The sequence below is a fragment of the Amphiura filiformis genome, chromosome 10, assembly GCF_039555335.1.
Source record: "Amphiura filiformis chromosome 10, Afil_fr2py, whole genome shotgun sequence".
Taxonomy (NCBI): Eukaryota; Metazoa; Echinodermata; class Ophiuroidea; order Amphilepidida; family Amphiuridae; genus Amphiura; species Amphiura filiformis.
In genome coordinates this window covers 20,229,885-20,245,088 of record NC_092637.1, presented here as the reverse complement: position 1 = coordinate 20,245,088, position 15,204 = coordinate 20,229,885, and the positions used below count along the sequence as shown (strand labels likewise).

Below are 15,204 nucleotides of genomic sequence, written 5' to 3'. Positions count from 1 at the left end.
AGGTGCAGAGGTCTGGTTTATGTTTTTCAAGGTCAAATTTTGGACAGGCAGTTTTGGTGAAAATGATGGACACTTGTCTAATCCTAGCTAAGACCCTGTGTACATGCATACATATATGATATACATATAAATGCATGGACATGGGCTTTGCCTTATTGTGGCACTCTTTCTTATGTTAAAGGGTCCACAACTTCTAAATTCCCTGTAAACCTTTTAAAAATATATTGACAATTTTGCACAACATTAATATCAAACATTGTTGCATTCCATCACAATGTCTATGTTAGGTAAGAAAATATACAGATTTGAAAGTTGAAAATTTTTTGATTTTATAAAAAATGCTCTGATGTATTCTAAAAAGTTTGAGAGGGGAATTTAGAACTGGTGGTGGACCCTTTAAATACCTAATCAAGTTGTTGCACATGGGTACCAACATGGCATAGCGAACGATTCTATTTTCGGAAGTCATGTAAGTAGAATAGGCCACAAATAAACCTGCTCCTGCCCCTGTGTCGAAAGCATTTTGACTGATTGCATCAACCCACATTCTAGGGTTTGAGAGCTGGGCTGAAGAGTGAAGAATGGAGGTGAAATGAGGACACAAAGTTAGTCAATTTGTTTAAAAAAACTACAGTTTTCTTGTAATTGGCCCCTTCTCACTGTTGATGTTGTTTTGGCTCTGTTAACTCCAATCAGGCTGGAATTAGCGAAGTGGAAACTGAAAGCAAGGACGATTTTGTAGCCATTGGCTCAGCTAACTCCAATCAGGCCGGAATTAGCGAAGCGGAAAACTGAAAGCGAGGACAATTGTGTAGCCCATGCCATCAACAGCATTAAGGGGCCAATTATAAGACAACTCTATTACATTGAATTGTCTTGTCTCAAGTTGAAGATGACCTCACAAAATTCGTAACCCAATTGGGTGACTTTTAAGATAAACCCGCACAATTGGTAGCCCATTTGAGTGACTTTTAAGATGAAAACCTCACAATTGGTAGCCCAACTGGTGACTTTTAAGATAAAAACCTCACAATCGGTAACCCAATTGGGCGACTTTTAAGATGAAAACCTCACAATTGGTAGCCCAATTGGGTGACTTTTAAGATGAAAACCTCACAATTGGTAGCCCAATTGGGTGATTTTTAAGGTGAAAACCTCACAATTGGTAGCCCAATTGGGTGATTTTTAAGGTGAAAACCTCACAATTGGTAGCCCAATTGGCTGATTTTTAAGGTGAAAACCTCACATAATTGTTAGCCCAATTCGATGACTTTAAAATGATGCACTACATCAGGGGGTCTGTGAAAAATGGCAGATGGGGCAGATCAATTAATGTTAAATCAGCACTCTTTTTGAATACTCATCCCCCACCTCCATCTATGATAAAGGCTTCAACGTACTGCAAGGGGTTCAACTTGAGACAACACTATTTTAAATCTACAACAAATATTTAAAGGTTCTTCAAAATTTGACTTGATGTGATTTTTTTTCCTTTTGTGATCAGGCTACAAATAAACAAAAACATTATTTCCAGCAGTGCACTTTAGATTTTTAAAAGCAAATTTACCACTTCTCTGTTGCTTTTTTTTTTAGAAATCCAGGAAAATGTTAAATTTTAATGTATCAACAATGAAGAAAAATATTTTAAATGCTTTTTTTTCTCAATGTTTGTTTGGGATTTGAAATGCTGACAAGCACATTTTTTAAAAAGAAAGATAATCTAACTTTAACCTTACATAGTCTTACAACACACCATATTGTCTCACAGAAATAATTAATCAAGCAATGTCTGAGACACTACAAGATTCCTATTGTGGCCGCCTGCACAGGTATACCGTCGCCAAGGTACCCGACTGGTACACACAGAGTACCTACAGTGTACCAATGCTGCTACTGCAAAAGACCCACCAGCAGAGGTACTGAACTGGTGCTACAGCACTGGTGCTACACTGGTACTCCTGTGGTACTACACAGTATCAACCATGTACCTCGGTGACGGTGTGAACCTGTGTAGGCGGACCCATCAGGAATCTGATGGTATACTTTTGATAGAAAACCGTATATATATATAGTACCCTGCTATTTTACAAATCCAATTTGACAAATTTAATTAATGGATAAAACAAATCAGTAAAGCTTAAATTTGGAAAAACCTTCAAATACTGTTTGAAATGGACTGTGCATGTTGACGAAGTAAAAAACAAAGATTGATTCTGATATTATTAATGATACGAAAGTGAATGAAGCAACAACAACAAATCTAAAACATGATATACAAAAGAAACACATTGACATGTTAACACTAAAACATGAACACATTCAAACAATACAATAGGAAATTGATAGATCTAGATAAACATTAACTTTACATAAAATTCACAAATTTCACAATTCACATATGGTTTTAGAAGTTATGCATGAAAAAACCTTTTTTTTAACATGTACACATAAACAAACACAATGTTACATAATTAGCACATAGTTAGTTTCAAGACAATGCATCCCAATTAATTGGCACACTCACACAAATATGATATGTACAGTCAAGTAAACTAAGCCATTATAGCACAAATTAATTCTCTACTTTTCACTTATAATTCTTGCTAAAATTTCTGAGAAAGTATTTCCTCCCCCCCCCCTATAACAATGTGATAGAATTTGAATGCTTCTTGAACCATACATACAACTCAAAAATGGATTTGAGCATCTAATGACTCAGTTTACATAATTAGGTCAAAGGCAGAGGGTCAAAGGTTAAAATGTACAAAACTAATGTAGTGTTAAGAGGACATCATTACACAACGATGGCACCAGAGAAGGGGGTTAAAATTGGATCTTGGTCTTCCAAGTTCCCCCTCAAAATAAAATAAAAAAAGCATATTTTTACTAATTTTGAGCAAACATTACCTAATTGTATACAGTTTTTTCACATTTTGGCCCCTTGTAGCTTCCATATTCGTTTTGATTGCAATCCCCAACTGGAAAGAATTTATGGTGCCACCACTAGATGATTCATGGGTAATATAGACAAACACAGTTAAAACAAACACTTGTATATACATGCATAAACAAGCAATTAAAAGGCCATCACCAAGCTACTATCACAGGCAAGACCAGGCAGTGGCGTAGAGGAGGGCTATGTGCCCCATCAGATAGGAGGGCTATGTACCCCATCGCTGTCTATGTTTAACATGCATTGAAAAATTATTGATCCCCCACTTTTTAACATTCTCGAGAGCACTCTGGGCAAAAAAAGTCTTGCCCCCCTAATTTTACCCTTTTAAGGCTAATAATTACTGCACAGCCCCTTAGCTATAGGAAGTGCAACCCCTACCGCTCAATTGCCATGCAAGCGTTAACACAGGCTTTAATACAGCACCATCACCACTACTGACAGTATGCACCGGGTAAGGCTAGGGTTAGGGTTAGCAGTTCTAGGCAGATCCAGGAATAAGCTAATTTTGCATGATTTTGCAGGCTTTACCAGGGGCACTCCCCTTCCTTGGATCTACCACTACTTCAGGATAGGGTTATACATGTGCACAAAGTTTTTTGAATGCATGATCACCAAGCCAAAATCACAGGAAATTTAGACACCAAATCTAGAATAGAAAACATTAAGAAATCAGAACCCCCACCTTTATCGTGCAAGTGTTAACACAGGAAATACAGGACCGTCACCGCTGCTGGCAGAATGCAAGAAACAAGTTAATAAACAGTCAAATATATAATACTTTACAATACAATATGATTTAAAACAAAACATAATCGTTCCTGGTTCTCTTCCAGGGACTTTTGATTTTAGTAGAAATTTGAAATAAAATTAATAGAAATTCAATGTTTTAATAATCTAAATTACATGAATTATATTAAACACTTCATGATTTGAGAAACACAAATATGTGAACAAATTATGTATGATGTAGCATATTCATTTATTTTTCAAAATGTATGTTATACAGGAGTTTGTATCAATCATTAACATCCAGTTCTTTTCAAAGGCTGTAGCTAATAAAAATTCCTTTAAAAAAGGAAAAAAGGAATGGAGCGCCCAACTTTGATGTGATGTGCTGAAATGTAACCATTTGGATAACAGTGTCTTCTTTAAACCAAGAGGATTGGTTTCAAGTAAAAGGAATAACGCTTAGGTTATTAGTTTGGTTACTATTGTTAGGCAATGATATATCATGTTGGGGGGGGTGGAACAGAAAAACATGCTGCCATTACTGTTACTTCCCTCACCCCTCATGTTGATTATGTGGTGCTTAGGAAAGGTATTCCAACTCTGTATGGTGCAGGATATGAAAGAATACTTGAAGACATTGGCTTTTAACTGCATGAATGTGGTGTTGTTTTGCCAAACTTATCGTTCTTGAAGATATGTGCATGATTTTTTTTAATGTTCCGTATTGTGTATACCCTTTACAAACTGAAAGTTGTGATGATGTAAACACACATTATATGCGAAAGACAGACACAAATTATTAATGATGATGATGAAAGGAATCAAGACTGAGATTGATTCCGATAGCTGCACCTGGGCTAATGCTATATGTATGGCTATGCAAAACTAGGTTGTTGTCAGTAGCGTAGCCAGCGGGGGCAGGGGGTAGAGTGCCCCCCTGACAAAAAATAAAAGAGAAAATCAGGGCAAAGGCAAAGAAAAGGAGCAAGGAGCCCTTTTTTACCGAAATTCAGCCCAATCATGGGCCAAAATAGTGTAAAATACAAATTTTTTGCACGCTCGCACATCGCCCCAATAAAGCCTTTTTTGGAAGCTTGAAGACATACAGTCTCTATGTATTGTATGATGCAACTGTAATTCTTTTGTCTGTGCTCCCAAAATTTTATGTTGCCCCCCCCAACCAAAAAAGCTGGCTACGCCCCTGGTTGTTGTTTAGTGCAGGAAGGTTTTAGAAGAGGGGTAAATGTTACAGTCAAAATAAATCAGCTCTTTTGGAGGTGCGGCAGATGGGAGCACATTACCTTGGGCAACACTTGGGCAGCAACAAATGGCAGCCTTTTATTTGTGCTGGCATGGGGGCGATATATGATGTGATCAAGCAAAATGAGTTGGATGTCGTGAATATTGATTTTGAGATACATGTATAGCCAAAAATAGTATTTAACTTTTTTCAGAAACAGAACCTTGCTTTGAGATGACCGTGCAAAAGGTCAATTGCAAAAGGTCACATTATAATCAACTGGGTAGGGCCAAAAAAAAAAAGTTGTTTGCTTGCCCTCAACCGACCGACCCTAATTTTGGAAATCAGAAAAAAGTTGTTTTTTTCTATTTACTGTACAAAAGAATACCGACCCTATTTTTGGAAATTCCTGAAAAAGCATTTTTTTTCTTTTCAAATTTTTGCATTCTAAAGATGTAAAAAAAAATGTATTTCAGAGCTTGTGTTCAACATTTTAGTTGTTTTCTAATATTAGTTGATTCATTTTGAGACCATTTTTCATATTTTGAGCCTTAATTAATACAAACATTAGAGTTTCCTAGTAATTAAAAAAAAAAAAAAAAAAAAAAAAAAATCCAGACCGACCGACCCAATTGTTAAAATTCAATTGAGGGCAAGCAAACAATTTTTTTTTTCTTGGCCTAGTCAAAATAGCACACAACTTGATAACTATTATGGCATGTTTAAAAATGCTGGCACCAATTATACTGAGAAAAATTAAACCAACAGAAGTTCATTGCCAAACTAAACTACACTTCTGATGTCGTTCATACACAGCATCCTGAACACTCGGGCACTGCAGTACTACAAACTCGCATAGAATGCATGCGGCCACAAGCATTTGAGTGTGTAATGAAATTTATTTTGCAAGCGCTACATTTAGCTGTATGCTTGCTTTCTTTGAAAATATCATCAACCTAAAATCACATATATTATGTAATGAATGAGACAGAAAAAAAGTGGTATTATTACTGATATTAGGCAGGGTAACGTTGTGGATTGGCTGTTCGGTATGCTCTACCACACAAGGTCTCATCAGCTTTAGCTATACCTGTCTGTCCATCATTTTGGTTAATTGATATCATGAGTTTGATGATGAGTGTTCTTGTGTTACATCAGTGATCTCCCCTACCTAAGGCCCGGCAAAAAACAAAAAAAAATTCTCGCTATTAACCAACTATCTCGCTTTTTAAAAAAGTTTCCAAGCAGTGCACTTACTATAAAAATGTTATTTATGCCATAAAAGTTCGCCGAATTCCATTAAAATGCAGTTCAGACTTCGCCAAAGTGCAGAATTCAACAGCATTGCAATCACATGGTTGAGTGAAAAACCCATGCTATACTCAATCAAAACTGACATTTCATTGGAAATGAGTTCAAGTTTAGGCCAAATATCATTATATTTATTGAATTACTGGAATAATTTGACTATAAAACATAATTCAAGGTCAAATTTTTGTCACTTTTTTCTTCGATACTGGCCGGCCATCGGCAGGTTTATTTACATGTAAACATTGCATGTTCTGAACAATAGAGGGCAGCAAATTTTTTTTTATTATTATTATTTTTCGCATATTCGGGCGTTTTGAAAGCTTCTTGTGCCATTTTTCGGGGAAAATCTTGCTTTTCTCGCTTTTCAAAATTTTGGATCTCGTTTTTACTTCAAAAATTGCGTTTTTTTTGCGGGGCCTACCCTACCCCTCCATCCCCCACTCCCCCACACACACCCTACCCACACCGCTATGCGCTATATCGGGCAAAGAAAACAACTTTACCAGGACAACTGCGCATGTAGCATGCACAAATTTGGAATTATGGTATGTGCCCAAATTTGGTTAATTTTGGACTGAAACAGGCGAAAGGCAAAAGTACATTGTAGACTAGCCAATTTTGTTAACGTGTATATTCAACTGGACTGTCAGCCCACATGGCCATGGGAACGTCGACATCCGATGATGTATCAACGACCCATTATTTCCAGGGGGCATCCCCCCTGGACCCACCACTCTTTCGAGAAAAACATAATTATTGAACTTTTAATTATAGTTATAATTCTACCACACAGAACCGAATACAGTAAAAAAACACATGTACCTAATGATATTGTTTCCAATTGGGACGAATATGGCATACCGTATGATACCATGTTGTGATGTCATGTATGTTGCGTATGGTACGAACAGCCCCAATGCGGCTCCTGTGTCAAATGCATTCTGGGATATGGCATCAACCCACAGACGAGGGTTACTAAGTTTATCTACAAGATGTGAAAGATGAAAAGATTGGGTTAGAAAATGGCGTCCATCAACAGAGACACAACAAAAAGGTGAATTGTGAAAGGTCATAATGTATGATCATGTAAATAAAGGTCACTATGTTACTATCAACTATCATACCCATATGTGACCTGCTATAATACGAAATGAGTGTAAAGTTGCCAGTTTCGAGACATCCTAGCTGACTGAGTTGATGTTCTTTGCTTGCCATGCACTTTTACAAGCCAGTAGTACATGTATGTCCTTTGTGAGTGGCCCATTATAAGACAAACTACGAGCTTGAACCGGTGCGTGTGAAACAAAGAACACCAACACAGTAGCCAGAGTATCTTGAAACTACCAACTTTATACGACTTTAAGCTCATTTCGTAGAGATAAGAGTACACATCCTGTGATTAAGATTAGAGTTAAGGCTTAGGATTAGAAACTATGGTTAGGGTTTAAGGTTAAGTTAGAGTTAGGGTTAGGGTTAGAATTAGGGTGAAGATGTTAAGTGTTAGTGGTATGTATTCTTCAGTTATTCCAAGGATACAGTCAAATGAGAAAAAGAAAAGTTAAAACAAAAGAATATATGATAAAACAAAGGGTAACCTCAACCTCGAGGGCACGAGATGGAACAGCCGAATCCTGGCAATAGCAATCAATGGGATGAAGTGATCCATCGCGAGTGATGTCATGCCGACCAACCGAATCCAAACCATGATGTTCAAATCCGACTCTCATAAATATCAAAAGGAGTGAGTCTAATAATAGGCAATGAATGTCCTGAATGTTTGTTCCACAGAGGGAGGGTGTGGGTTTCCATTTAAAAGTCATACTCCCCCCCCCCCCGGGGAAGATACTTCCAAATTCTTCAACAGGGGAGTGTTGACTTTAAGGTGGTTATGGAGGCATTATAAAAGTGCTCTAAACATGTTTTAAACAGATTAATCGGACATACGGTTATCAAAATATATCAATTTATATTTTCTTTGTATCTTATTGTTTTTATCAATAATCAATCAAGTTAATGAGCTAAAATGACTGGAGAAGCTCATTTACATATAATTTTTGCCAATATTTTGCTAAAAATCCATGCATAAATGTTCAGGGTACTTTTATTTTGCATAATTTTGCCCTGAAACTTGGTCAAAGTGATTCTAATATGTTCTAATGTATTATATAGTGAAGCCGCCCCCTAATTTGCATATTTGCATAATTAATTAGCATTTATGCAAATTAGCTCATTAATTATGCAAATATGCAAATTAGAGGGCGGCTTCTTTGGTCCACAAACACTTTGTCGAGCATAATTAGGGCATCAAATATGTTGTTTTTCTGGTAGAACTCAACGAGATCTACACGGACATATATAGTTTTCCATACTTTAAATGCTTTCTTCAGCCTGATTAACCCTTGCAAAGGCTCAAAAATCGCTAAAAATGCGTTTCCACTGCTCAAGTGTCACCCTGAATATTTTCTTTGAACAAATGCGATTTCTTTACATATTTGTTGTTTTTTAATTAGATAACGCAACATCATATTGTTTATCAACATTATTTTTAGTGATTAAAAGCGTCTTTGTGTAATTCTAAAATAAATTGCACTTTCCACCAAAACGCTGTGAGCTATGTTACCCCTTTTTAACACACGTTATTGGAAAGAAGTAAAACAGAGGTATCAATGTAATTTGCGGTTTTTGAAAGGAAACACTCATAGGTTTTTAAAAATCACAGTAAAATCGTGATGCTGTAGCATTTTTGGCATAGAAATGTTGTAAACATTGAAATTTCGACCGACCATGTTAATATTGGTGAGCTACGTTTCCAGGATTCTATAGTATGCACTTGTATTACATGTACTTTCTTATAATATGTGAAAGCTACCAGTGGTCGAACCCCATTTATATTAGAATTAACCGACATAACGTTCTAACGTTTGCAAATCACATTAAAAACATAAAAAACCAGTAAACTACGTTACTGTGAGCTACGTTACACACTCATTTACGCATCTTCAAAACTTCTATGAAATGGTGAAATCTGGTTTACAGTAATCGGTAACGTAGCTCACATTACATTGAGTTTTAGTGTTAAAAAACATTATGACTTCCTGAAAGAAAAAACACAAAAAGCAGGTCTTTTTGAACAACTTTTATTTTTTCAATTTTTATAGTGGATTGGCACCGGATTTTGTAGAATGAGCGATACACATCTGAAAGTATGACACCCGATATGTAGCTATTGCAGCTAGCACAGGCTGTGTGCTGTACTCTTATACCTATGATGATTCGAGAAACGTCGCGGTTTGTGGAACGGGCTAATTCTATTGCAGCTATAGCCTTCTGATCCTAAACCCTTGTCTTGATCATGTATTGCACTTGTTCAGCTCTTAATTCTCAGTGAATCGATTGGCTTTTTGTATTTTGCCTTCGATCCAGACAGCTCTTCTACAAGTTCTACACATCTTCCTGTAACATATAGGCGATGGGGAAAACACCATATATTCTATGGGCCCAATCAACCTAGATTGATACTCGAACTTGACAAAAATATGCCTTGAATATGGTTGACTATAAAACAGGGTTCGGTTTTTGCTGGCAAAAACCCGTTTTTGCCTTTGCCGGTCCCTAAACTGGCAAAAACCTGTTTTTGCCCGTTTTTGCCTGGTTTAAACTGGCAAAAATGGCAAAAACTCACATAGTCACTCAAATATCTAAAAAATAATACAGAAAGCTCATAAACAGCAGCACACAACTTTTAATGAATCATTCAACATAATTTTTGTCTCATCAAGTCCTTAAAATGAAAAAGTTTTGAATCTCATACATGTATGCCACATTTTTGTTAAATGCACTTGAGCACTGAAAACACATGCCTTTAATTTCTTAATATGTTACTTATAATTACAAAATCTGGCCTTGTTACACTCAGGAAATGATTTTGGAACTTAATAATTTGTTTTGAGATGAAAAAACTGAAATATAAATCACTTTTTAGTTTTTGCCATTTTTGCTGGCAAAAACTGGCAAAAAAACAACACCTGCGAACCCTGGACTAAAAAAAAATATATGTAGCAAGAGCTCCTGGATTTTTTTTTTCAAAACATATTTGGCTCACAATTTTTGATTATGAACAGCAGCTGTTCACCCTCGCTATAAAACATGCCTGATCAGACTCCATAAACTGTAGGTATACCTAAAAGAGGATTTATCCACGTGATTTATCATGCAATAAAATTAAACAATAATTCTGTTAATATCCTGTAGTAGGTAATAGGTTTTAATTCTGTATACTAACTTTGGCAAACTAACGCATCATCAGTTTAGGTTTAAAAAATAGGTCTTTCGGAAAATCACTTTCTCTCCATGTCTATTACAAAATTGTGTCTTCTAAATCTTTTTTTTTTTTGGTATATTTGTTTTAATTTATCAAATCAAAGCTGTGGTGTAACTATGGTTGGTAGCGCCAGGCAAGAAACAAAATTGCTACAATATTTGGGAATAGTGTGTAAGCACCCCCCCCCCCATACACACCCCCCCCACATCCACACACACCCACACACACCAAAAAGTGATAAGCCCCCTGTACACTAATTAGGTTGAATATATGGTATTAAAATAGTATAAAAATAATGAATAAATTACAAGGCAAATTAAAAAAATCTGGCATATTCTTCCAGAGATACAGGCTTATCTCCCAAACCCAGAGTATAGTGGCATGATTTGCTCATAAATATTTTGTCAATTTGATTCCTTTTAAAATATCAAAAATATCAATAAAATTGTTGATGAATTAAGGGCTGGGGTATGAACGTTTGGACAGTATTTATTTTGGGACATCAGAGCACATCAGACATATCGAATTGCATTCTGAATACAAAGAATGTCATTCTGATATCAAATAATTTTGATTTTTGAAATTGCAATTTAATACACATTTTATGGCAAATCATTAAAAATTGATATTTTTGATATTTAACAGTACTTGAAGTAAAGTTTATAAATCTGATGATTTATACTTAAAGTGTATGTAGGTGGGATGAAAAGCCGACGATCAATTGAAAATTTTGACCTTTCATTATTGAAGATATGGATTTTTTTCCCAAAAACACCAAAAAAATTAGGTCTTTTGGGAAAAAATCCATATCTTCAATATGAAAGGTCAAAATTTTCAATTGACCGTCGGCTTTTCCTCCTGCTACATACACTTTAAGAATATATCATTAGATTTATATAATTTACCGAGGACTGTTATATATCAAAATTTGTCATAAAATTTGTATTATATTGTGATTTTCAAAAATGAAAATTATTTGATATCAGAAAGACATGCTTCGTATTCAGAATGCAATTCGATAGGTCCGAGGTGCTCTCATGTCCCTAAAAAATACTGTTGAAAGCATAATAAACGCTCATTCTAGATCCCTTAAGTTACCACCCGTTAAAAGCTACTGAATATATACAGCTACCTAATGTGCCTATTCATGCATGTAATTTTTGTTGTTCATGTATTATGAGTATAAAATTGCAATCATTGGCATGCTGTTAGTTATTTTCCAGCTAGTTCACTCATCTGGTATAGGAATCAAAATCCTAATAGATAAGCATTTTTAAGGTGATATTACCTGGGTTATCTCAGACCTGCCAACAAAATTATATTCTGAAACCCCAAAAGTCGCATTTTTCATTAAAAAAAACATTTTCTAAAAATCGTGCATGATTTTCTCCCAGGGGAGCCACTAACATAAATGGTCTGTACGCATGCGTGACCAAAAAAACAAGTAAAAAGGGTTGTTTTTTTAGGCAAGGCAAGTTACGCGCTTGACACATAAATAGGGTCTAAAAAACACTGATTTTCAAGAATAGGGGTAGTTTTCTGAAACTGAACAACTTGATTAGGATACTTTTCAAATTTTTGGTAAATTACGAGTCCAGAAAGGGTACATTTGTTGCATTTTTACTAGCCAAAATCTCATTAGGGTAAATTCTATATTTAATTACCTTATGGGGCTTAATTTGCTGGTAGGGTAAAACTCGTTTAGGGGGTGTTTGAAAAAAAATTGGTCATGCATGCGTACACTGTCATATTTGAGTGGCCCCGGGGGATTTTCTCCTTTCCGAGACGACTGTACCATTTCACCGAATACTCTGGTTGGAAGGTTTGCTTCCTTTTGATATTTTTTAAAACTTTGAACAAAGTCAAAGCCATATCATTTTAAAATTCCATGCTCAAACTGATCATGACTATATGGTCTGGCACTAGCTGCTAAATGAATGAATGGTGGCCAGTGATGATTCTCACAGGGTACCTAGCGCTTTTGTATGTAATGTTCTGATTGGTTAATATGCCTTTGTTTACATACCCGTGCACCAATCACGGATGCACTAGCTTACGAGATCAGGGTTGTTTTTATAGTCTACACTCGCAGCCGTTTTGAAATGGGATTTTTTTTATTTATTTGGGCAATGGTCAAAACCGTATTTTTTTTATTTTTAAACGTACGCCCGTATTTTTAACGAAATTCCCGTATGAAATATGGGAAAAACGTACTAGTTGGCAGGTCTGTTATCTATGTTTTAATCTAAAGCTTATTATTATCAGTTTCCTTACTTTGTAGATCATGGACATCAATGTGAATTGAAAAGCAAAAGCATATTGTTTTTGATTGTTACTCAGTGCTGTTAGCCTGGGGGAGGTTCTCAGTATAAATGACCATACAGGGACGTGCCGCAAACATGGGCCTTTTTGGTATATTAATGACCCCTTTTCTTTGCCAATGTGGGTATATGGATACCTTTCTTGAAAATGTTCTCACTTATTTGGGGGGAGGGAATTTTAGCCAAATTTAAATTGCCTCACTTTTGCCAAAATTTTGGAAAATCCCCCTACCCCCCCCCCCCCAATTTGAAGGCAATGTTGCAAAAACTAAGCCAATTTGTATTAAATTTGAATGAAATTTTTTTACTTTTGGTATATCGTGATCGATGGGTCCAAATTTTTTGAAAATTGGTATATTGATGGGTCCACATTCACATTCTCAGCGGCACACCCCGACCAAAACCAACTTTGAGTATTCACCTCCCCCCCCGGCTGTGAACAAGGACTCGAATACTCCCAATTATTCCAAAAATTACAATTATTGGCTAATATACACCTGTATACTTCCCCTCTCATTACGCCTTCTCCCCACTCCCCTATAAAATACCCCGGTAAAATACCAGAAAAATAATTGTCACTGTGAATAGTGGTGTCACATTAAGCATACATATCCATAGCATGTAAATTGATATCACTGAATCGCTGTAATTAATTGTGGATAGCTAACTGAAGATAAATGATGCATGGAATTCACATTAGAAAAATAATCAATTCTCATATAACTTTTTTTTTGAATAATTGGCTCTTTGGTCATTCACTTATCTGGATTTTCCACTTATCTGGTCAACTTGGGTCCCCTCATGGCCGGATAAAAATGGTTGGACTGTGAAAAAAATGGGCTATTCCATTTAAAATCAACACTACCCCTTTGGAAGATTTTGGAAATATTTTCAACAGGGGGAGTATGACTTTCAAATGGAATAAACATATTAAGCAGCTCCATTTGAATTTCATACATCCTCTGAGAAACATTGAACCCAAATCCTCAACAGAGGTAGGGTAAGCTTCAAATAGAGTTGGCTAATTTGGTAATTACATTTGAAATTCATACTCCCCCTGTGGAAGATATTTCCAAAGTCTTCCACAGGGGTAGTGTGGATTTTAAATGGAATAACCCAATGATCGGTGTCACTCATACACCTGTGTAAAGCACAATGTACATTGTACATCAACACCAGCACAATTAACAAAATAATTTGACCATGTGTTTTTTCCTTCAATTTTATGATGCTGTATTGATTTTTAATTATCCTGTCTATCATGCAGACAAAAACCTATTAGTGGAAATTAATTACATCTGACTATAAAATCAAAAAATATTCAATAAACAAACGTATGGTTGAATATTCAAAGTTGATAAATTGGCTATATAAATTCTAATATAAGCCCAATTTTTATCTGTAGGCATGCAAAATAATGGAAGTATTTTTATTACAATAAAAAATAATGTTCATAGTATAATGAAATAGTTGGAAGCTGTTTGAAGGCACTAGCTATATTAAAGTGATTTACTAAATCAAACTAGAATTTTGTGGTTCTTGCCTTGTGCAGATCTCGGTTGTTGCAATACTTATATTCATATTCACAGAATATCGCTGGGCCGCTTATAGTATAACTATGTTTATAATAACTTGGTACTTATAAAATGGAAAATAGTAATTATTCAAAGTGACCTGGAATAAATGCCTTATTTCAGGAAATATGTCCCACCTGGATCTTAAAATGTTGACCGAATCAAACTTTTAATAATTCAGTTCAAATTAATGCATACACTACACTGTAAAAGATAAATAAATTATAAAAATCCAACCATTATTGTAACATATGGTTTTATGTTTGCATATATGTAACTTAAAAGTTGAACTTTTTACACTTCTTTTGTATTTGTGCTTACTGCATTCTAAGCTGCTAAAAAGAAATAAAAACGTGGAAATTTGGGCAAAACAAATCCTTTAAAAAAGGAAAATTCTCATGCGTGTAAATGTAATGATCAGCTTAAACAAATCTTGATTTTGAAAACAACTGAAACAGTTCAAATTTCCAAAGTATGAACAAATAATCATGTGATAAAATCCACTTTTAAAGTGTTGATTATAGGTTATTCCAATTGAAATCCATACACCCCCTATGGAGGACATGACCTTAATCTCTTACACAGGGAGTGTGAATTTCAAATAGAATCACCCATTCAGGTAACTCCATTTAAAATTCACACTCCCTGTGTGGAAGAGTAAGGGAGCAATCATTATTTATGGCAGGGGGTGAATGGAAAAATTTAGGGTGGGGAACACAAAATTCTTTGGGGGTCTTGAGGGGGAACCTTAA

General features: G+C 35.5%; 1 protein-coding gene across 1 annotated transcript in view; it reads right to left on the bottom strand.

Moving 5' to 3' along the window:
• LOC140161720 (uncharacterized sodium-dependent transporter YhdH-like) overlaps positions 1-15,204 on the bottom strand; it is a 70,587-nt gene that overhangs the window by 38,615 nt on the left and 16,768 nt on the right. Inside the window, exon 6 of the mRNA XM_072185019.1 lies at positions 7,059-7,221. Within this exon, the coding sequence (XP_072041120.1) occupies positions 7,059-7,221 (163 nt within the window). The remainder of the gene's footprint in view (positions 1-7,058; positions 7,222-15,204) is intronic.